The 24,159-nt window shown below is 35.2% G+C and overlaps 2 protein-coding genes across 3 annotated transcripts; one reads left to right on the top strand and one right to left on the bottom strand.

The window, feature by feature from the left end:
- Positions 1–218: 218 nt before the first annotated feature.
- Positions 219–12,828, bottom strand: LOC110446624 (juxtaposed with another zinc finger protein 1-like). The gene is made up of 6 exons (XM_021491872.1): positions 12,718–12,828; positions 12,064–12,136; positions 10,610–10,713; positions 9,498–9,591; positions 5,854–5,988; positions 219–4,815 (listed from the first exon to the last, which is right to left on the bottom strand). The coding sequence occupies exons 1-6, from the start codon at positions 12,821–12,823 to the stop codon at positions 4,314–4,316; spliced, it is 1,014 nt and encodes a 337-aa protein (XP_021347547.1). The 5' UTR covers positions 12,824–12,828; the 3' UTR covers positions 219–4,313.
- Positions 12,829–12,996: 168 nt separating this feature from the next.
- Positions 12,997–18,794, top strand: LOC110446623 (ATP synthase lipid-binding protein, mitochondrial-like). Of its 2 annotated transcripts, none has more exons than XM_021491870.1 (6): positions 12,997–13,084; positions 13,282–13,363; positions 14,354–14,416; positions 16,193–16,285; positions 16,982–17,078; positions 18,311–18,794. In XM_021491870.1, the coding sequence occupies exons 2-6, from the start codon at positions 13,319–13,321 to the stop codon at positions 18,472–18,474; spliced, it is 462 nt and encodes a 153-aa protein (XP_021347545.1). In that variant the 5' UTR covers positions 12,997–13,084; positions 13,282–13,318; the 3' UTR covers positions 18,475–18,794. The 2 variants fall into 2 exon arrangements, with proteins under 2 accessions (XP_021347545.1, XP_021347546.1); XM_021491871.1 differs by having other exon boundaries at positions 13,077–13,156.
- The last annotated feature ends 5,365 nt before the right edge of the window (positions 18,795–24,159 follow it).

Raw genomic sequence — 24,159 nt, 5'->3', positions numbered from 1 at the left:
ATTCTATTATTGCAAAATACAATGTAATAAATACAATATAAAACATACATTAATGATATATAATTAATGTAATATTTCAATTAATGATTGTATATAATCTAACCACATTTACTCATTCACCCCTGAGGACACATGTGAACCCTTCCATTTCAAAGGTTGGAATAGTTCATTATGAAATTTTAGGGGTGAATGAGTTAAAACATGGTACCATGTGACAAGGATGTATATATAAAGAGTTACACAGTGATACAACATCAATAGATCCTAATGTGGAGATAAATATGAAATAGACAAAAGACAGTAACTTATCTTGTTTATCCAGCACAATTTAAAGTTCATGTACAACAACTAAGGTTGTTTTTCAATCTTCGAAAAATTTTAACTTCCAGAATTTTTTTTGTTGTACACAATATTTACAAAAGATTATCACAAATTACCAATGGTAGTTTTTTTCTCTCAAAATATTATAAAATACAACCCTTGATATCAACAAATGAAAAAATCTGTGATATGAATTGCTTTCATGCAGCCATTGAGAAGGAGGGGTTTACTCAAAATATGGGTGATACAGAAAAGAGGCATTGATTTAAAAACAATACAGAAATGTATCATTTCTCTACAAATATCACTTAAATGAGTGATTTGTCTAGAAATAATCCAAAAATAATTAATATAGAATTAAGCCATTTGTCTTGAAATAAATTCAGAAAGGGTGATTTGTGATTTTTTTTTATATAGAAATACAACTGATATGTTTAGAAATAATACAGATTACATCAAGAAATAAATATGTGATTACCCTGGTAACCTAAAAAATGAAACAACATATTCTTCTCTTAGAAAAATATTCATGAGGGCAAGTAAGCTTGACATGTTCAACTACATATGATTGACCTTACAATGTCTTGAAAAAACTTAATGATAACTAAATTGACTAGATCTCTCAAAAAGGGCAATAACTCTGTAATTCTCAAAAAGGGCAATAACTCTGTAATTCTCAAAAAGGGCAACAAATCTGTAAACGAGAAAAAACCACAACAGTGAACAACTACTTTGCAAGCTGAAAAAATGTGCAAAGTTTCACCGAAATCTAAGCAATAATATCGGACAAGTAATCAGGACATGTATTTTTTTGTTTTTTTTTACATAAAGGGGCATAACTCTGCTAAAAAAGCAAATTACAAAAGGAAAAATATATTGCGTAGTTAACAGCTACCTTGCATACAGATAGTGTGTACAAAGTTTAATTGAAATTGAAAAATCTTTGCATTACTTTAGAAAAAATATGAACTTGTGCAGACAGATCTTTGGACAGACACTCTCACTTTGTATTGATGAATTGTAGATAAAAAAGACATAAGTGATTTGTGTAAAATAATAAAGAAATTAAAATTTGTATCAAAATATGTTTTGTTTTCAATGTTGATTATTCATGTGCTATATTTTATATATCAATGGGTCTGTTGATCTCTAATAAGTTTAATATCAACGGCTCCAGATAAAACAGACGTTTTTAAACTTTACAAGTATGGGTACACGTAAACTACACATGAGGTGTCTTACCTCTCCAATAAAATATCATAACTGTGAGAGAAGTTTGTGTCAACCCTTAAAATAGCAGCTGACAGGAGTTGAAGGCTGACAAAATAATGCTATACTGGAAGATTATAGAATATGAAACAACTCTTTTAAATACAACTTTCATGAAGGAATGGCTAACTGAACTCTGGCAAGATGAAAATCGCTGTAAAATATGTTTCTAGGAGGAATACAACAATTAATTATGCATGGTTAATAAGTTATCATATGTTTACATAACATTTATAATTTAACGATATGTGCGACAAGGTACAATGATATAAGCTCAAGATGAAAATGATACAAAAAATTGTGGTATAAAATTTACCCTAATCTATAGAGAAGTACATAAAAAACAATATTGGCAAGAAAATACATACGAGTCTACTACCATTTTTTTCAGAGACAAAAATCCTGTTCTTTTCTCCTATTTTGCATACTTACGGTAAGTTATAATACTGACCTAACAATCTTTTAGCATTATTAAATGGGACACCAGCGAAAGTGTCAAAAGGGGAGATAACTGTGGGACAAAACAAGCGTGAAAACAACAAATATTATTCAGCATCCTTATATCTATTGCACGAATATTTATAACTCTCTTTACGCAAAATTACCCGTTTCTTATCGTTTCAATATTTACAAACGTAGCCCAGGTATCCGAGACAACAAACAAACACATCTTTGTCAACAATATTTACAATACAGTAAATTTTACGTCATCTTTCCTAGATCATAGATTGGATGAACGGAGAACTTGACTAAGTTTTGGACTGTACTAAACAGTCTTCAGTCAATCGTTTATACCAGAAACAGGTTCTTGCACTACCAAAATTAAATAACTGACAATTTCAGGGAAAACATACGCATCTATTTCCTATGGCTTGTGAATTTTGAGCCACACGGACATCAAAATGTTGCCAACTCATCCGAAGAAAATGAAATATGGTCATTATAACATGCGAATATTACAGGCATAATAACTTCCAAAAATTGAAAAAAAATATTAACTTAACAAAAAAATAAAATGAATTTGATACATTGCACAACATTTCTTTAAATCTTACTGATAAGTGACAAAAAACACCTGAAGAATTTATTTTGAGTGGTTATCACAATCAAGGCACTTTACCGTGTGAAATACTTCTGGCCATTCATACGATCAAGTCTGATGATTTAGCTTTGTATTTCAAAGTATTGTCTCGTAAAGGAACACTTTTGGTACTGAAAATATTAGTCAGGCAGATAGGTTACAACAAGCATGAGCCAGAAAAGGATTACTTTCAGTTTGCTGTGAAGCAACGACTTCCATTAGTTTACATGACATGTGTTTCAGGAACACTGTATTTCTAGTCAAAGTGTTGAGACTTTGTAATCCATTCAGGCCACGAAAAAAAAAAACATTCATTTTTCCAGCAACAGATTACTTTACGGTAATATTTTTAGTCAAATTTTTCCTAAGTTGGGTTCTATGATAAAAAAAAATAAAAAAAAATAAAGATTTTTTTTTTTGAGGGCACCACCTATCATATCTTTGGATCAGAACACTCAAATTCTACGGAACTAATTTTCTTTTCCCTTCCATTGGTGAGGGAACAGAAACAGCTCTAACACAATGGTACCAGAAACAAGAATATTTCTACATTGCTATTATGCATGATTTAAATCTGATCATTCATATCACAAACATCTATATACATACATATACAGTAAGGCACTACATCAACCAATCACAGAGCTCCAGTGCCAAACCTTGCTGGCAAGTCTGGCATTCCTGTATCTCGTATATCTTAAATCATTAACACGGCCAGCTGGAATTTATGAGGCAGATAGTTTACGTTATTTTGTAATCATGCCAATTACCTTTAATCAAAATAAGAAATCGTAAGGGCTATTTCAGAGTTGATTTAAAGGGAGGGGTGGCAGGTTGATTAAACATCCATACATGGAGGGTTGGGAAATTGGGATTATACTGTTGTATCACTTATTATAAGATTTTTTTAAGGAGATAGATGATGCAGTATATAAAAGAAAATTCTACCACCCTCCGTAATTAATATTTAAATATATCCAGATTACCTCCCCTTTTTAAAAGGCTTCCCACATACTTTGCTGCTTGAGTACTGCAATTTAAACATTTAGTAATTATAATTTTTATGACATGTAAATCTAGGTATTTTTTTATTATTATTTATTCATTTTGAACATTTTCAAAATAGTATTTAATACTCTGAAAAACGTTTGCAGACTCATTTCTTTTCAAAAAAAAATATATCGGACAATACAGAATTTTTGGATAGGTAAAAAAATGACTATATTCAATTTAACAAAATGTAAGAAAAAGCCAAAATGTTATAAGGAAATACAACAAAGGGAAGTAATTTGTTCATCACATCAATCATGACTTATACTGGCTGGCTTAGATTTGATCAATAATATAGGCACTGAAGCTACTCTATACTGGGGAATATTTGCTCAGTCAAATATCTGTCTTTCCGAGTAAAATCTGTATCAGATGAGAGTTCAGTTCAATGTTCACGATGGAAATACTATGTATAGTAAGCTTTGTACCAATAGTCCAAATCTCCATTTAATTTTTTTTACCTATTACGGAGCGTAAACTTTTCCCAGTATAAAGTACACAAAGGGTTGATCATATTGAAACAATACAATGTATATACAAGTACACACGTGCACGCTACAGTGGAGTTGTCTGGAGTCTAACACGGAATGTACTAAAAGTCCACAGCAATCTCCGGGGACATCGCCATAGGAACATCTTCGTCCTGAATCAGGAACGGTGAAAACTCCATGGACTCTGTAGAAAGTTTTTTCTTCTGTTTTGTTGTCATGGCAACAGCCAACGACTTTGAGTTCTGAAAGGATAGTCCTGCTTGGATGATTTTTGGCATTGTTATTCTCCTTATGGCTACAGGCGACGGGAGTTCAGATGGTGTCACATTGTCCACTGCAAATGAGGCATCACACGATGTGTCGAACGACTCGGACAAGATGGCACTAGCGCTGCATTCATTGTTGGATTTATCTAAGTGTTTAGCTAGTGCCTTCTGGGACGACAGAAACACGGAACTGGATGTGGCGAGCTGTGCAGGTTTGATCGCCATGACGTCTGCGGGTGTGTGCTGGTTGAGCATGTGATTGCGGAGACCATTGGTCGTCTTGTAGTTCTTGCTGCAGTACCTACAGTTGTATATTGTGGTCGCTTTTCTGATTTGACTGTAAATATACAAACTTTGTTGTGACTCAGAATCCTGACAATATGGTATTTCACCTTATAAACACATATTCCGACATGCTGTAGTATAGGGCACTTATATCTAGTAGAAGCTTGTTTTTTTTATTATATTCCTGAGGAATTATTTTTTGAAGAAACCCTGAAAAGTTTTATATAAAAGTGTTGAACTTTTCAGCTACAATGCCAAAACAGTTTCCTGAGTTGAAGGCAATGTGCACAACCCGAAAACCTTTTTAAAAGATAAATACTAACGGCACAAATTTTGTCTCGAAAAATATAACAGTAGCACCATTGTTAATATTATTCTGTTCATAAATGATACAAACTGTACTCGTCAGGCTTTTCTCTGTCAAAACTTAAGTATTTTGGCTACATGGCAGATGACAACGATCTAAATCAAGTTGATGTTTGTGCAAACTGATCTACCATCCCATTCAATTCAAACGCAATGAAGACTGGGGAAAGTCATGAACGACAACATAAGCTAAATGCCTGCAGTGCGTAATTTCATAGATTCATATATAACAAGAACAATTCATTCCCAAAGACTTGACTCACCCAGCTATTTTTACCCTATAATGCCCAACACGAAAACATGATATTTCATTCAACCTCATAAGCTTAACTAGTTAACTCAGGACTCTGCAACTTAATATCTAGGGACTCCATTGAAATTAAACCCAGGTAAAGGCCTAAATTTATCGAATCAAATCCAGAAATTAACACTCTGGCTGATTACTAGTTCTATGGTACAAATAACTTATAAATAACATCTGTGATAATATTTATATTTATGTCCAATCAGCAAAATGTGACATAAGTGTAATATCTGCCTTTTTACCTAAATAAATATTATCATCATTATTATCAACATATTGAGGACTTTTTGTATTTGTTTTATTTTTCAGATTTTTTTTTTTATACAATGCAAAGTACATTTGTAATAGCTGAAAATCTCACACACACTAATCTCACTTCTACTTTCACACACAATTATCGATTTTGTTTTTTGACCGTACCTGATCTCCTTCTTGTGAGCATGGTGAGCGTGGTACTTCATACCATTGATGTTTTTGTATCGTTTGGTACAGCCAGGTACTGGACAAGCCAGTGGCTTCTCCGGATCTCCTGGACTTTCACGGCCATTCACCATGCTGTGGGTCAGAGGTCACAGATGCATTTAAATTTACATACAGAAAACCGTATGAACGTCTTAACATATTTTCCTATATTCATGCAGTTTTATATCGATGTATATTTCATTTCAATATAACTTCATTTGTCTAACTGGCAAATATCAAACACATGTTAGTGCATATATACCAAGACACTAAACTGTAACTGATGATTGTTAATTGTTTATTTATTTATTTATTTATTTATTTCCAATTCAACAGACCCAAGGGTCCACTTACAGAATGGATAACAACATTACAACACAAGTATAAACTATCACAGTCAGTTATGCATGTAACACAGACTAAAAGATACTCATATGTAAAACGAAAGGAACTAGTGATAGCAAATATTCTTTAACCGTACTTTAAACTTGGCGAGAGAGGAACGAAACATATCGCAGTCTGGTTCAAAATCAAGATAGTTAAAATTACATTGAATCCTGTTTAAAATACTATACTTTCTAACGTTTATTCTACTTCTCTGGCAGTGAAACTGGTTGAAACGAATTGATCAGGGAATACGACCAGGGACTAAACAAGAGGCCCATGGGCCTTAACGGTCACCTGAGTCTATAGTATTTATTTTTGTTGTTGAAATATGTACCAATTTGAGTAAAAAATAGTATAATGTTAACTTAACTTTGTCAGGACCATGAGCTGATCATTCCTAGACCAATTTTAAGTGAGATCGGCCTATTAGAACTTAGTAGCAAAATAGCGGCCATGGCAGCCAAATTGTATTTCTGATTGACCCGAAAAATAACAACACTTTGTCAGGACCATGATTCGATCATTCCTACAAAGTTTCAGTTCAATCGGCCAAGTAGATCTTTACTTTAAGTTTGAAATAGTTTACCAAAATGGCAGCTGTGGTGGCCATATTGGATTTCTGATCGACCTGAAAAATAACAACACTTTGTCAGGACCATGAGTCAATCATTCCTACAAAGTTTCAGTTCAATCGGCCTAGCAGAACTTGACTTTAAGTTTGAAATATGTTTTCAAAATGGTGGCCGTGGCGGCCATATTGGATTTATGATTGACCTGAAAAATAACAACACTTTGTCAGGACCATGAGTCGATCATTCCTACAAACTTTAAGTTCAATCGGTCCAGCAGAACTTGACTTTAAGTTTGAAATAGGTTTTCAAAATGGCGGCCGTGGTGGCCATATTGGATTTCTGATCGACCCAAAAAATAACAACACTTTGTCAGGACCATGAGGCGATCATTCCTACCAACTTTCAGTTCAATCGGTCCAGCAGAACTTGACTTTAAGTTTGAAATAGGTTTTCAAAATGGTGGCCGTGGCGGCCATATTGGATTTCTGATCGACCCGAAAAATAACAACACTTTGTCAGGACCATGAGGCGATCATTCCTACCAACTTTCAGTTCAATCGGTCCAGCAGAACTTGACTTTAAGTTTGAAATAGGTTTTCAAAATGGCGGCCGTGGCGGCCATATTGGATTTCTGATCGACCCGAAAAATAACAACACTTTGTCAGGACCATGAGGCGATCATTCCTACCAACTTTCAGTTCAATCGGCCCAGCAGAACTTGACTTTAAGTTTGAAATGTAAAATGTTAACGGACGACGGACGACGGACGACGACGGACGAAAACGGATAGCAATAGGTCACTTGAGCTAAAGCTCAGGTGACCTAAAAACACATTTGCTTGACAAAATATGACCAATCAAAAGCACTATTAACACATTTGTAAAGAAATACAGTCTAAAAATGCCCGCCTATGTTAGAGGCTAGAAAGATTAAAATGCCTACAAGTGTCAGCGGAAGACATGGAATTGTAGTCAATGTGTGCCTTAAAACATAAAAATTTCAAAAATTTACGCTGGACAACTTCGACCTAGTGAATTAGAGATGCTTGGTAAGGAGACCAGATCTGACAACAGTATTCTAATTGTGATCATGATCATATGGCAATACACTGAATGCGCTAAATACATTTTTGACTCGGAGACTATCTATGTAATTCATTACAAACATACTACATGATTATTGTTTATTGACAATGATGATTACATAGTTACTTCCCTTTACAGTCGAGGCATTTCAGAGTTACTCCCCTTGGATGGAAACTCGCCATTTGTAATACAAATGGAGTCATTTGAGGAAACACTTACATTAGCCTGTTTAAGGCATATTATTTGTAAGTAATCATTGATACTCAGTTATTATGTTACTACATTGACTACATTTACTTATTGTTCATTAATGTACTGTGTCAATTATTCTTTTGTCTCGTGTCCAATGTTAATTATCATCGGAACAACACATCGTTTGGTAAATATCTGAGTATTTCTCATTTATGTATTTTCAGACTGTGTTCATTGTTGATCTTAATAAAGACTTACTTATATGAACACAGTAAATAATATGCCCTAAACAGGCTAATGTTAGTGTTTCCTCAAATGACTCCATTTGTATTACAAAATGGCGAGTTTCCATCCAAGGGGAGTAACTCTGAAATGCCCCGACTGTAAAGGGAGGTAACTATGTAATTATCATTGTCAATAAACAATAATCATGTACATACTATGTACTATGGTTGCAACCAAAGCACTCTAGATCTGCTATCCTTAAATTATTATGTAGGATATTCAATTTATAGAAGCAAGAACACACCCTTTGCACTGCCTCTGTATTGACCAAACATCATTATAATGTATGTGTATATTCCATCAGATTCTGGCTGGTTCTCATCAACACAACATACATATGATATCCCAAAATGAATTAAATTACAATCACTAGAAATTAATATCATTTCACAAAGTGATTTTGATACAATGGTGTCAGAATCACTGGAACTAAATCTCACTAAAACATAGTACTATGGATACAGTGGAATTTGATAGCTTCATATGAGGCATGTGAATTGATATCTTGAGTTTCCTCTGACCCTACCCCCTCACACATAAGTAACCATTTAACAAAAAGAGGCAGTATGGAAAACTTCTTTACAAGAATGATATATTTCGTTTTTCGGTCCGGATCAGTACGGTTTATTGATAAGTCACTCCCTTGTAAATAGCATAACCTACAAAATGGCGTTGCTCAGGTGGGAAAATTTGGCTGATTGAAAAAAACGAGGACTCTACTAAGTGAATGTAGCAGCTGTTGACGATAATGAGGTAGGCTTGGGATCAATAGCCCATTTGTCATATATGTGAGGTAGGTGTTGTGTAGATTTTTGTTGTCAGCACCTCAAAACCTTCTCATACCAAATGGTGTGGAAGAATTCCATGTTTTCATGTAGTAGTGGGCTCTGATCCCTATACCAGACCTTCATTTGTCAAAATGTCTAAATCTGGTGTCAGGGCCAGAGGAAACTCCGGCTACTCTGACCCCAACACAACACTAAAACATTGGAATTCTCAGAGATCACCGGTCACTATTGAAATAAAGAGTTTAAATGGATCATTATAAATAAAACTAAGACAATTTATGCGGAGGAAGTACCTGAGAATGAGCTCAGCGGAGAATTCCTGCGCAGTTAGTGGGGCGTCACTGTCTTCCTCGTCGCTGTTGGAATCATAGTCATCAAATTCACTTCCTGTAATAACACAAAATGGTTCATGTCTGTTTCGTTGTGACATTCCTCATCATAATCAATTGTTCAGTATCATAAATAGAGACTATGTACGTATGGGTATACAATAGGGAAATTCTAACTGAGGTTGTATTTTGGGACGGAACCAAAGATTGTCAACAACCGGGGGGGTGGAGACCCAACGTCCCTGCAAGGAAGTCAGTTCCATAGTGGCTGTAGGGATTCTAGGGTGGATACCTTAATGGTATTCAACAGTGATCAGACAGGGTACAATCTATGTACCTTAGTTGCAAACATCATGTAACTGTGCTCTGAAGACAGCCTCCCTTTGGCCGAAACATGTCAGCACTTAGGATGTAAATCAAACATAACATTTCGTAACCGGATTCAGTGGTATTGTTGCTCATCATTTCTGTTTTCAAAGATTGTCCAGGTAAGCTTTTATTTTTATGCATGTAGCAATTGTCTCCAGCGAATCGGAATAGCATGGGTAATAGATAAACTACAAGAGGAATTGAACATTAAAGCTTTGAAAACAACTGTGGCAGTGCCCATATCTAGTACTTTCATGCCTAGAAAGATTTATCCGTTTGGCAATAATTGTGTAATGCATGCCATTGGTTTTCTTTGTTTTAAAATGAGAATCAAGCAGATGGAACGTACATAACAGGTTTTTTTTTCTCTATTCTGTTTTCAAACATTCAACTTGCAATAACTTAAAATTCAATTTTTAAATCTCCATCATACACATATTTACTACAACACCAAACCACTTTTAAAAGATAGTCTCAACTCTGATTGGTCAATATTTAATGAGTGTCATGTACATATTTGGAGGTCACTTGAATGTGACCCTGACCACAGCACTTTCACATGATTTGGCACAGAAAACAGTCAGGTAAGCCATGTTACAAGTGATTGTAATCAGGTTCAAATGCCAGCAAGTGTTTGTTGTGAAACCTCACTGCCGCGATGAGACTGGAGAGTCAGTGATATGATTTTCCATGATCAGTATACGAACCAGATGGGGTAACACTCCTCATCGTCGTGGTTGGTGACTCAAAGCACTCTCTCTGCTTTCTGTTAAACTCTTGCTGAACCCGCCTTCCTTCGTCAGTGAAACAGCTGTGCACGAGAACAAAGGGAGGTAATTACTTTGGTTTTTAAGACTGCTTTCAATATATGTTTTTTTAACAATATATAAATATTTTCAAACATACTGAGCTCACTATGGGAAACTAAAAATATGTTCAGTTTTTTCACATGATATCTATTTGATTAATGCCTGTGATTTGACTCTATGTTTCAAATAAAAATGTTATTTATGTCTGAACTGAGATTAAATGCCAAGGGTAAAAAATAAGCTGTTTGATACTAATTAAATATACACAAAACGACAGCCCTGCAACTTCCCATGGCCAACTTTTTTGGTGCCAATTGCCTGATCAGAAATTAATGTAAAAGCCTGAGATCTGGAGTGATTCAGATTCGAACCATGCACCTCGGAACTCTAGACATTCAGTGACCGTTAAAAACAACCGCATTAACTTATAAACTCTCCAGATTTTGGAGGGAGACTATTCTGGACCCTGAAATTTAGCATTTTCAACCAGTGAATTTGCTAAACTATTGCTATTTTTCTAAAACCTGATTATATCATCTAAAAGAACAGCTCAAAATTTGCCATTTAAAGAGTTATTTTTTCACGTACACACACACATTTTATTTGCGCTTTTAATTCTGAACATGCGTATTCTCCCCCCACTTGAAAAGGTTGGCAAGTAAGCAACTGAGCTATCCATTCATTGGACACAGCCTTTGTACGTTCACACTCTAAACTCCATATGCTTGCTTATTATAAACTACAAAGTAGTGAGGCAAAAAAACACGAAACTCATACAACATGTACAAAACTGCAAGATAACCTACTTGCCAACTCTCTCTATTTAAGAGGGAGACTACCGAATTTGGACCCTTCGATTTGATATTTTCAACCAGTGAATTTGCTAAACTATTCCTTTATTCTAAGATCTAATGATTTCATCTGAAAGATCAACTCAAAATATGTTATTTTACAGGGTTATTACTGTCTCTAGGGGGTGTATACTGTACACTTTATTTATGTTTTAATTTTGAGTATGCAGAATCTCCCCAATTTCTAAAAGGTTTGCAAGTATGCAAGATAATATAAACTTGTTTTTTTTTTTAGTAAACATTGACATGAACAAACTTAATTTCAAATAACATAGAATTTTGATTAATTATAGTGTAACAGGAAAGAGAATAGTGTGCTTCCACAGGGATCAAACCCTCGATCTCGAGGTTCCTAGTCGGACGCTCTACCACTGAGCTAAAGGGAAATTCCCTCTAGCTTGAAGCGAGAAGGCAACCTTATAATCCTATGTACAACTAAAACCTGCCACGATATCAATAATGTCAAACCCAGTCTCTCGAGATCATAATATACAATGTTACCGTAAAATATAGCTAAGGGCTAGAGATGTTGGCTGTCTAGTCTCCTGCTTCTCCAGAACTTGTGGGTCTGAGTCTGCAAGCATGACAACAAGCAACAATAATTATCAGTAGTCTAACTTTTTCTTTTGCATTTGTTTGAAACTGGACAAAATATTTATAAATTGACACTCAATCTATAGCTTAGCACACTAAATTATCACAGAAAAACTATATACATCTTTGATTATCAAATCACTTTTGTTTTTCGTAACAAACTATAAGTTAAAACCATTTTGTTTTAAAGTTTCAGTTAAGGCATTGATAATGAGAATATTCATTCAGCATCAGTATCATCCCTTCCTCATCAATAGTTAAGCTAATGTCAGCAGTTGGATTTTCAAGTCTAAAGAATTTATTGAACTCTTGCACTTTTTTAAAACATAAAGATATTTGTTTTGTTACTTTATTCACTGAATGTGGTCTGTGCTTAATGCGTTTTAGTCGTTTATTTACATTAGTCTGAAAATGCACCGAATGACCCCCTTTTGCCGTTTGGGGAATCCCCTTCAAGCCACAGTGCGCGAGCAGATTGTAAACAACCTGTGATAAAACGTAAATAAAACGCCAAATTGATAAACAACCGACACGATCGTGTAGTCAATAGATAGACTATACCAATATGTGTGTCTTCTATATGTTGTATCAAGTCTCCAAGAGTTTCAAACCGCAGCCCACATCCCTGAAATCTGCAGTTGTTCAGTAGAAAGACAGCCATTTGCATTCTTAATCGTACTTCATTAGCATAAATTCCGCGAAAAGTGACCTCATACGGACAATACCGACTTAAATTTTTCCGGAAAATATGGAATTCAAATATTTAAAAGAAAAAATGTATACAATGGTATAAAAACTCCAAAAGTATATAAAAATAAAAGTATTTTATCAAAAAGACACCGACAAATAAATTTTCAGAATAACTTGCTGGGTTACACTTCCTTTGGCATGGCGCATGCGCAGAACTATCCTCTAGCCGGCATAAACGGTAAGGGTTTGGTGACATTGAAATTTGTGATTGCAATCCATTGAATTATTGTTTCTATATCAAACATCGAAGGTAGTGGTTCTGTAGTCCTATGTAATAAGTATTTTTCTAATTTTCTGTCAATCTATTTTTCTTATATTGACGTATTTATTGCATTTGAGAACTTATCTAATGACAGTTGACCGGTATTTTTGTAGAACGGTGTTGATAAAGAGCTGATCGATAGAGAACAAGATGTTTTCCTGCTCAAGAATCGCTGCACCAAGTGTCAGATGTGTGGTATGTATCAATTAACATTAATAACATGTCAAAGGTTTATTTACGAATGCATTACAATTAATATTTGATAGTTTTTAGTTGTCAAGTCCGTACTCGTCTGAAGGTCATCACAAAAATTTGATTGAATTTCACCATTTAAGTGATAATTTACATGTAACACCTATTTTGCAATGAACCTTATTAATCTTTAACAACTAAAAATGATATTGTCAGCATTTAAATGCATTTTTGTCGGATTTTTTGTCCGGCACAACCTGCTGTATGATTTTGCCCAAGCCCGGTGCAGTCAATGTCAATTGATGACCTTTGAACTAAATCACATTTTTAGACCGTGTTCGCTAACTTTTCCAACTGCAACAATAGTTTAAACATTTGGAGTAGTCGTATACGAACAAAATGATGCTAAAACCATTGGAAAATATTGTATGCACCCACTTAAGCTTGATCTTCAATGTTGACTTCAATGTTAACTTCCAAACTTTCAGCAGTCATTGCAAGAGACAGGTTTAAACTTCTGCATTTTGCTTCACATGTTGTCATAGTCAAATATCTAAAAAGAACTTGAAAATAGTGTATAAACTTAAATTCTCGCTATTGTAATGTACCAGTTTTGTCCAAAGTGCATTTACTTCATTCATGGCACCTCTTTGAAAATGGATCTATCAGCTATCCCTCATTTGCATGACAATTGGATCTGTAAAACAAATTTTCCAATAAGAAAGATTTTATAATACAGTCTAGACAGATAAATTAAAATGAAATGTTCCCAGCTCTGTTATGATTTGATACTGTAGATGGATGAGTATGAGCAGTTTGTAGGCATAAATTAGCTTAGTTTATTTTTGAATACAGGATCTATGATCCTCTCAACCAAACTCTTTAACATATTGCAACCAGATTCCCATCAAATGACAAATCTCTGTTGTGTTTGTCACTGATCACAATGCAGTAGTTAACTTGTATGTGATTTCTTTTGATTTCTGTTTTCAGGTTGCAAACAGCAGCCGTGCATGGGCTAGACCAATGAGCAGTGCTGTAACACAGAAACAAGAGGTTTGTAGAATAAGTTAACTGTTCTTGATTGATTGTTTCTCCAGGCAAAGTGTGGAGCCCTGATCGTAGATATTTGGAACCAATATTGACTTTAACTTTTACCAGAGATGTTGCAATACTGTCTCTTTATCCTTGGTTCGAAATATAACACATGATTAAGTAGTGGGGAAGCATATCAAATTGCAATGCATTTTAATTTCGATTCAATTTCAGCTACAAGAACTTAAAAAATAAATTTGTTTTCTTTCGTTGCTTCAACTCAATATTTGACAATCTTGGCCTCGTTGATTTTTCAACCAAGATTGGATCACAACACCTCAAGTGTCAGTTTTGATTTTAAGTTTGCCAGAGTATCGTTAATAGGCCATTCACCAGATATTTTATGAAAAATATTACTTATTGGTTTGATGTGCAGAGACCAACTATTAGAAAGGCAACGTACACTAAAAAAGTTCGGCTGAAATTGCACACACCACTGGTCAAATGGTGAGATTGGAAGTCAGATTTTTTTTATTGTGAATCAAATCAAAATAAATCGGGGTACAGCTGCATAATTGTGAGTTAAGATGCCTCTTAGTTTTAAGTGAAAGTTAGTTTGGTCATTGTAGAATCAAGTGATGAGAAAGAAGCCAACCCATCCCAGTGGTGTTTACAGTTTCACTAGTAGCACAAGTCTTCAATTTCAATAAACAGAAGTCAATAGGTTTATGAGATTTAGAATTATCATATAAAGAGGCTAGGCAGACATTTTCATTGATCCGAGTTTTATGGAAGAACATTTTGTTGTAACTTGGCACCTATATCATTAATAAGTTCATGATGGATACCAAATATGACAAAGTTAAGTTGATGATGTCTGCATATGTCGTAAAAGGTCCTTTTCATATTATACTGGATCTTTTTAATGGAAATAATAAAAATAAGTTGGATGCATTTTAAATTTTTAATCTGCTTTGTAAGGATATGATGACAGCATAAACACAAGCCCAGAAACTAACAACAGTAATGAATAAAAATAGAATTGTAGTCAGATTAAAGTTTCTTATTATAGTCCACAGTTTAAGAACTATGGTAAACCAACCAATACATTTCTGGGCAACTATTCTGTAGCATGGCCAAGGGACAATCTGCAAGCAAACTTACTCATACAAATAATATACCCCTGTATCCCGAGGACTGAATGGTATTTCCTCAGCATATAGTTGTGATTTCTGAAACTTGACAGGTATTAATTTTGCCGCAGCATACTTCATTTGGGCAACATTCAGTTCACAAACTAAGTGTTTAAATTAATACATTTCTTGTATAATTTATTCCTTGACAACAATATGCCAAGGTTCGAGTATACTGAAATCAGGAATACTTTTGCCAGTTGTCTCAAAATCCAGAAAAGCTACATACGTCTGCCAGTCTGGTGACAGTTTTAGCTAAGTAGCTGTAATAGAAAAAGAAATAACTGCATAGGAAATACTGAATTTTTCCTGAAATTTGAAATTGTTTAAAAAAAGTTCAGATGCAAAAGCAGGAATTAACTCATTCACCCTTGAGATTTTACAATGAACTATTCCATCCTTTGAATGGAAGAGTTCAAATTTGTCTTCAGGGGTGAATGAGTTTAACTGTCCAGTAATCTTTTCAGATCAAATTTCCAAGTCTTAAACTTGTGGTCCATTTACGGAAGTAAAAAAAAAATGGATTTGTTTGATTGAAATCCGAGAAATCCAAGGTAACATCACCCAATTATAAAATTGTAAACATTTTGCATTTGCTTTCCAGGTTTCACAACAGCGACCAGCAGGTAACTTGGCTGCATGGAACGGTCTCAATGGAGTCAACTGGGCCTCATCCAACCCTAGTGTATTGAATCAGGTAAACTAGATGCTGATACTATACATATGGTTTCCAAAGAATTCCAAGGTAGAAACTTGTTTTAAACCAAAAAAAATATATCATTCCTCAAACCTTGTACTTATTTTTATCGAACAAACAAAATTGGAAGAAATTTCATGATTGAAAGCTTTTAACAGATCCAAGTTTTTTGTGTAGATAAAACTTACCTATGAACTAGGTAGAATTTGACCTGGACAAGTCCTTGACTATCAAATCTGTTAAAATTGTAGTTCAACTCCGACTTGTTGGTTAACCCTTTTACCACTGTAGATCATAATGGACTTATCCAGATCAATGCATGGTAGAGTTTAATCAAGTTACATAGGGGTAAAATGGTTAAGGGTGTCTGGACTGGCTACTACTAGTAAATAGAATATATATCTAGTGATTCATTGATGCTGCTGAAGGCAAAATTGTAAGAGATGGCTGTGACGGTCATCTTTTACCTAAATTTCGGCCACTCTACCATAAAAAATAGTGTCTTAATTCTGAAAAGTCGTACGCTCGATTCCAAAATAGTTTAATGGGATCATCAAAATTTCCTATTGCAATGAAGGTATGTTTAGTCGTTTAAAAGTTTACCTATCAACCTGCTACGAAGTCCCATTCCAAATAAGTTCTACAAAAAGATGTTTTTGATGGAATAAACATTTTGTTGTTTGTTTTGTGTTACAGATCAGATCACTCCAAACTAGTGCTACAAGAAAAGATATTGATCAGGCTGCCAAATATATTGGAGCTGGAGCTGCCACCGCTGGTTGTGCTGGTTCAGGTGAGAATTTGTGCTGGAAATAAATGCACAAAAAACCTTCAGTGATTTCACGTTTTCTGTAATATATGACAAAAAAAAGTTGCTTCAGACCTAATGTGAATATATACACATGCTGTCTCATTTTGGTCCACTAAGAATTGGGGGCAAATAAAGGTTTACCCTTTTAATTACGTACATCAGACCTGTCTAGTTTTTGTGTTTAGGTCTTGGGTCTCATAACTTCACATGCGAACAGTCATTAACGAGTACAGCATAATGTAGGATTTTCTGTAAATATAGGATCTTGCATGAGTTTCCATTCCATATGAGATTTATGAAGTGAGCTAAAATGAAAAAATTGTGACAAGTTTCATCAATTTTATATGAAATGAAAACGTGTGTTGGATCCTTTTTATCACGGAATCAAGATTTGTGGCATTTATTCATGTAAAACGACAATTATCATGCAACCTTGAAATGTAAAAAGACGCCATTTTGATTCCGATGCACAATTCTGTGACATTGTGTACTTGTCCTAGGCGTGACGTCACAATTGAAACTTGCAACCAATCGCAGGGCTGATAGGTCATATTACATGGGTTAATACGCAAATAAGTATGACATGGGTATATTCACTGGATAACTAGTTCTTGGTGTGTTCAGTTTGGGGTAAACCTGATGTGTGCATTGAGTATAGACAGCATTTAAAGTATCATGATTTCAAGTGTCTTGGGTAAGTAGAATTCTGGAATCGCTGACACCTCGTGTCATTATCAAAGCATGAAATAGACTGGTGGTAAGTCATTCCAGTCCATTACTGCAAACCATCACATCAACATTCAAACGAGTAATGAAACGAACATAAATCGATGAGAATTTATAAAATATGAGAGAAATTCTTTTGTTTTGGCGCAACAAAAGAGTTTCATTGGTTGATGCGCCATGGACGGTGCAGAGCATATGGTTCATCATTACAAGCATTAAACTAACGATGGTAGAAAAGAATAAGAGAAATAATTTATCGTTCCTATGTGATGTAGAAAGAAATCCCTCTTAGCAAAAAACGTCTTGCTCTTTGGTTGAGATTTCTCCATCTAGATAACACAGGAGTAAAAGATAATATTTATCATGGCCTGGGGCTAGTGATCAGTTGGGTCTTCATCTCCTGTTTTTGCAAAATATTGCTCACACATTTATTTGCAAACATTGAAACCACAAATATTGCAGCTAATACTTTCTTTTTACCTTTTCAGGAGCTGGTATTGGAACAGTGTTCGGAAGTTTAATCATTGGCTTTGCAAGGAACCCCTCATTGAAAGGAGATCTTTTCACCTATGCTCTGCTGGGATTCGCTCTCTCTGAAGCTATGGGTCTCTTCTGCTTGATGATGGGTTTCCTACTTCTGTTTGCATTTTAAGGTGTGGCGAAAAATGACAGAGTGTTTGTTTGTAGACTGATGTAAATGTAATACCAGATCAACAAGTGTGATTGTGAGTCATCTTCAGGGCCTGTATGTAGCTCACATCTATCAAGACCAAACCACGTAGTGGTACTGTGGAGTCATTTTATACATAAATTAATTTTAACAAATTTGGAAGTCGACGAATAACGAAGAACTGCAAATGACCGCCTGGATGAGCTGTTGTGTCCTTGATTTGAAGTTGTACAGAAGATAATATTGTATGAAGACTGTGTTTTTTATATACAGTTTAAATAAATATTATCTAGTATAGGCAGGTCTGGATTTAGAAGTGTTGTTTTTGTGAGAGGAGATGGGGATAACATTTGATCCATAGTATACAGTATAGTGCTGAAAAATTGTTTTGACAAGGTAAACATTAATATAAAAAAAACTTTGTTAAACAAGTCTTTCCTTGTTTTCTTTTGAAATTGTTTGGATGTTGACATGAATATATAGAACGATAAACGTGGGAAATGCTTGAATTTGTCATGTTCCTGTTCATTATCGTTCTACTGGACCTCTTTTGGTATATATAAAAACTTGTACTTGTGTGACAGATTAAAGTGGTTTTGCTTTCCAATATACTAGGGAGGGGACTAAAACAAAACATCAAATCTACATACCCGAAAACAGTAACAAAATGTAGGTCAATATTGAATTTCCCAGTTAAAATATTTTTTACTGTCATTCTTGACTGTTTGACAGGACCTTGAGAACGCTCCTAATCAGTATATACAGTAAACTTTGAATGCAGGGGTCGACACTAACACTTGTCCCCTAGTCCTGGACTGGTAGATTTCAGCAAGGACTTCAGAAAAATACAGTTATAAAACAAGAAAATTTCATTTTAAAAATTAGAAAACTGCTAAAAATAAGATATATTCATTGCATGATTGTCAAAATTTTCCTAAAACTTTACCATATATTTATGGTAGTAGTTATTTTAAGTCTCTACAGTCAATTACTTTTGATGTTTCGTGCTGTAGATCGCAATTTTTTCCTTATCGGGAAATCTTGGGACTAGTTACATTGACAAAGAACTAGCAAGTAATCTATTCAACTAGTCCTGTGGACTACCAAACAAAAACTCCAACCCTGGAATGTACACCTAATATCGATGGACATTCTGTTGAACAATGTAACCCAGTAGGGAGGAAGTTTAGCAATTTACAGCCAATTCATAGTGATTCTAACGTTTTACGACTATTTACAAGGCAAAAGTTTTTACTATACTTTGTTTATTAGCGAAGTGCCAATTGAATTCATGGTATGGTGTTGTCCATCGTCAAACTTTTTCTTTAAACAACTTAACACTGGAGGACCTAGGGCCAGTAGGTACCAGGGACAGAGTGCTTTAAACTTTCCTCAAATAAATTACCCTTGACCTACTTTCAAGGTCATAGGGGTCAATTCTGTAAAAAAACAAACACTTTTAACTTCCTCTGAATAACCAGGAAGCCCAGAGTAAAAATACTTGGCCAGTAGGTTCCTGGCATGAGGTGCTATAAGGTTTCCTCAAATAAAAGACCTTGACCTACTTTCAAGGTCACAGGGTTCAAATTTGTTTAAAACCTTTTTAACATCTTCGGAATAAACAGGAGTCCAAGAGTATCGATACTTAGCCGGTAGATACCTGTGACAAAGTGATAAAAAGTTTCCTCAAATAAATTGCATTTACCTACTTGATAAAAATATATATAAAAACTTTCCAACAACTTTTTCTTATTAACCAGGAGGCCAGGAGTAATGTCACTTGGACAATGTGCTATACAATTTCCCAAAATAGATTACCTTGCCCTACTTTCACGGTCACAGGGGTCAAATTAATCAACTTCTTCCGCAATACCAGGAGGCCCTGGGTGATGACATTTGACCAGTAGCGTGCTGGGATTAAGTTGTTTAAAGTTTAAGTAATCATATTTTCATCAAAACAAAGGTCAATTGGTAGCTGTAATTCATGGCACCAATAAACATGGTTCCAGTTCGAATAAGCAGATGCGGTTGTCCAACTTGCATTATTTCTACTTGAATGTTTGAAACATTTTAAAATGTTTGCTTTACAAAGTTCAACTCGGTTATAAAAGGCAATGTTTTTGTAAATGTACCGTTGCATGATTTTAGTTTGATAACTCTTTGCCAAGAACCATTGAAGAGTTGGTACAGTGGGACTACAGACTGGCAACTGGATTCCCGGGATGGGGGCATCCTCGATATCCAGCGGTTATGCTCACTTTCGCTCTGTGCAGAGAGCGTAACCCCTGGATATCGACACATATTATCACAAAAATCAAACTTGCGTTGAACCCTATAGATTTTGGGCATCAAACAAGAGGTCAGGGTAATTTGTTAGAACAGAAATCTTCTAGATACTAAATGTGGAATAATTTGGGCCAAAATAGATCTCTCCGGATTGAAGTCCATCTACCTGGCTGCCTACTATACACCAAGTGAAATTGTTCCTGGTAGCACTGCACAACTGGACGTGTCCCTAGAAATGCCCACACGTGGCTACTTGGTGACTTAAATCTCCAAAAGTATGACTGGCAACAACAATGCTATAAAAACAATTGCAATATTGCACCTTATTCTGACTTCCTTACCGTCATAGAAAATCACAACCTTGAACAAGTTGTAAAAATACCTACTCGTAAAGAGAACACACTTGATCTCTTCTTTCTCAATCAGTCAACTCTTGTCCACGAAACTAGAACCCTACCAAGTCTTGGAACTGATGATCACGACACAGTTTTTCATGAAATCCTTGTCACTTTTGGCCGACAACGGAAACAACCATGTCAAATAAAGCTATACAATAAAGCTGACTGGGATGCCATAAGACTGATCTAATTTATTTCACAACTATATACATGTCGTCCACCCAGAATTCCACAACAATTTTGTAGATTCGGTCCCCGCTTAATCTAATACCCTATGATGACTGTAGATGTCAACACTGAATGACATAGGAGTGTTACAGTGGTTGCAGCAGATTTATTTTAGTCAACTTTGTATCACCTATAGCTATAAGGGCACATGAGAAAATGTAATATTAGGTAATATTTAGCAGATTTCAATATTAGCCTCCACTAACTATAATACGTTGGGTAAAACATCCTCTGGCATTGCCGAGTCGCTGCTGAAGACATCACAGCAGACACCAAGACACTCTTGATCCTACATAAACATCATATGGAAACAGATGTTTTAATATGGCAATTTAGACATTGCCAAAACAAGGATCTACTACTTGTACAATCGATATCCTTTCACGAGGGATCTGAACCGGAAAGTGCAATTCCCTTTTTGCATTGTTTAAACATATATAGTTCTTATAGGCTATAGGGTTAGGCAATTGGCACCACTTTGGAATTTGGCGCTGGTGCTTGTATTCTTGAGGAGGGCGTTTTATGAACCCGTTGCGTCTTTGAAGTTCAATACATTAGAGACAGATTTCTGTGATGTCCTGGCATCGGTGCCCGTATTCGTGAAACCTCTGATTATATGCTCAAGCCAAAAGTCTTGTTCCGTCGATAAATGATAAATTAATAAAAGAAATAACACATTTTTCCATGATTTACAGAAATTTTTAAAATAACTGAAGCCGAATATCGTTTTCAAAGTTTACACTTGACTTTTTGACCGTGACAAATTATTTTAGCGAATTACAATAAAAAATAGTTTCGGTACAGAATTCACCCTTTAGCACGACATGGGTTCCTGACTATACGGGCCCGGGACTTAAGATTGAGCGAGGTGCGTGCCTTAATGTTCACATCGTTCACTGGGAGCTCAAAACACGTTTTGCAATGTCCTTACTTTCTGATAAATTCCTGAATTTGCGGTGGAGAATTTTCCTTCTACTGTTGGTGGTAAGTAGATGCAGATACATTGCTCTGTCGATGTAGGTCATTACAGTTTTATCTTTTATATATAAAACCGGGGTAGCGAGGTCTTTGATCTCGGCTGCTTATATCTTCCCAGTCTCCCTTCACGTGAATCAATAAAGATATTAGATACCTTCGAGAGCTCTTCCGTAGTGATTCTACCATTACAAAGCCAGATTGCATTAAAAGTGAGGGGACCTTCTGCTGACTGGGATCTTCTCGATAGTTTTTCCTTTTATTCATCTATGAATTGTGTTTGTAACTTCTGGCGGGAACAATCTACTTTCAATGATTGCTTTTTGAGGTCTCTGGTCTCTCATTCTAGGGTCTCTTATTTATTTTTTTACTTTGTTCCTTGGTTGTGGCTGTACATGCATCGCTTCAATGGAATAGCTTTAATACCGTGAGGGGTTCCCCATTTTTTTTTCTTAATTTTAGGTATCTTGGGAGTTAATTCTGTGACTTTTGTCTTTTCCTCCTGTAAAAATATAGTTCGTGTTTTCCTTTCATCTGTTCTTGGTGTTGATCGGATGTCAATACTTAACTCACAACTATAGGGTAAAGCGAATTCGCATACTAAAATTATGAAATGTTACTAAAATGAAATTGATTTTTTAAACTTTCAGTTGTTATGACGTTATGCCATAACTTAATGCAGTCCCACCTCCCTTTCCTTTCCTCCTCATGATATACTAAGTATAGTTCTGTGTTGGCATTGTCTTGAATCGGATATCTTTATTTCGACCATTTTCGCAATATTTAATAGGTTGAAACTGGTATATACTGTCCCTGGTTGAAAGCAGTCGTTTGATATATATATAAAAAAAAAAAAAGACATTTCATTTCTAATGAATGAACCTTCAAAAGTACTTTTTTCAAGTTATTTGCAAACATCGTTAGTCAAAATCAAGTGTACAAATTAAATTACAGCTAGTTAACTCAAGTGCTGGTAGTAGTCATCAACGATTTCTGAATTTCGTGGCATTATCGGATATTTTTTAAAAGTCTTGGCATTACATAGACAGTATACCAGCCACCCCTCAATACAATAATAATTGAACCTCGTATGTCATAATCAATAGGATTCGCATGAGAAGATATTCTTACCACTGATTTTTCTAGGGTTTTGCGCTCATCTGGCGTAATGTGTATGTACATGCGAGGTTAAAGAAATGTGCAGTGTTTATGTTTCGGCTGGTACTACTATTTGTCATTTCTTTCCCTTTACCTCCTATAGGCTGCCCTGGATGGAGCGGGAAAAATACCTCAGATTTACAAGTCATAAACGACTCTTCTAACGAACCATAGAGTGCTTAGATATGATTTTGTCTTGTAGTTTCTGGGAAAACACCTTGACTCACGTACATTGCACCCTCAAGGTTAGCTGCGGGAACCGTAGCTTCTATGTCCGATTTTTTAATTTTTTAATTTATTGTTATCGGACCAATAACAATAAAAATTTTTTTTTTTAAATCGGACATAGAAGCTACGGTTCCCGCAGCTACCTCAAGGTCACAATTAATTTTCACAATGTCGATAGCAAAAATCAAGCGACTTCTTCTAATTATAATTAATTCAAAATTCAAAATTTAATATTACTTTTGCATGTAGCCAATGAAGCCTGCATGCACAGGGTCACGTTACGTGACCCTGTGCTGCATGTAAGGTTTGTGGAGAAAAAATACCTGGACCTATATTCAAGATCATGTATGTGTCAAATTTATTTAAACGCCGAGCGGCTTTGTGAAGACCATCA

The sequence above is a fragment of the Mizuhopecten yessoensis genome, unplaced genomic scaffold (genome assembly GCF_002113885.1).
Source record: "Mizuhopecten yessoensis strain PY_sf001 unplaced genomic scaffold, ASM211388v2 scaffold2891, whole genome shotgun sequence".
Lineage (NCBI taxonomy): Eukaryota > Metazoa > Mollusca > Bivalvia > Pectinida > Pectinidae > Mizuhopecten > Mizuhopecten yessoensis.
The sequence above is the reverse complement of the archived record's forward strand: the minus strand, read 5'-3'. Positions and strand labels throughout refer to the sequence as shown.

What these genes read in the sequence shown, in the direction of transcription:
- LOC110446624 (XM_021491872.1), bottom strand. Translation starts at nt 12,823, where the DNA reads ATGCAAATGGCTGTCTTTCTACTGAACAACTGCAGATTTCAGGGATGT. An exon ending in TCCGCTGAGCTCATTCTCAG is followed by an intron (nt 5,989 to 9,497) that starts GTACTTCCTCCG and finishes TCTGACCCACAG; the next exon opens with CATGGTGAATGGCCGTGAAA. An exon ending in GCTCACAAGAAGGAGATCAG is followed by an intron (nt 4,816 to 5,853) that starts GTACGGTCAAAA and finishes GTATATTTACAG; the next exon opens with TCAAATCAGAAAAGCGACCA.
- LOC110446623 (XM_021491870.1), top strand. Translation starts at nt 13,319, where the DNA reads ATGTTTTCCTGCTCAAGAATCGCTGCACCAAGTGTCAGATGTGTG. An exon ending in CTGTAACACAGAAACAAGAG is followed by an intron (nt 14,417 to 16,192) that starts GTTTGTAGAATA and finishes TTTGCTTTCCAG; the next exon opens with GTTTCACAACAGCGACCAGC. An exon ending in CGCTGGTTGTGCTGGTTCAG is followed by an intron (nt 17,079 to 18,310) that starts GTGAGAATTTGT and finishes TTACCTTTTCAG; the next exon opens with GAGCTGGTATTGGAACAGTG.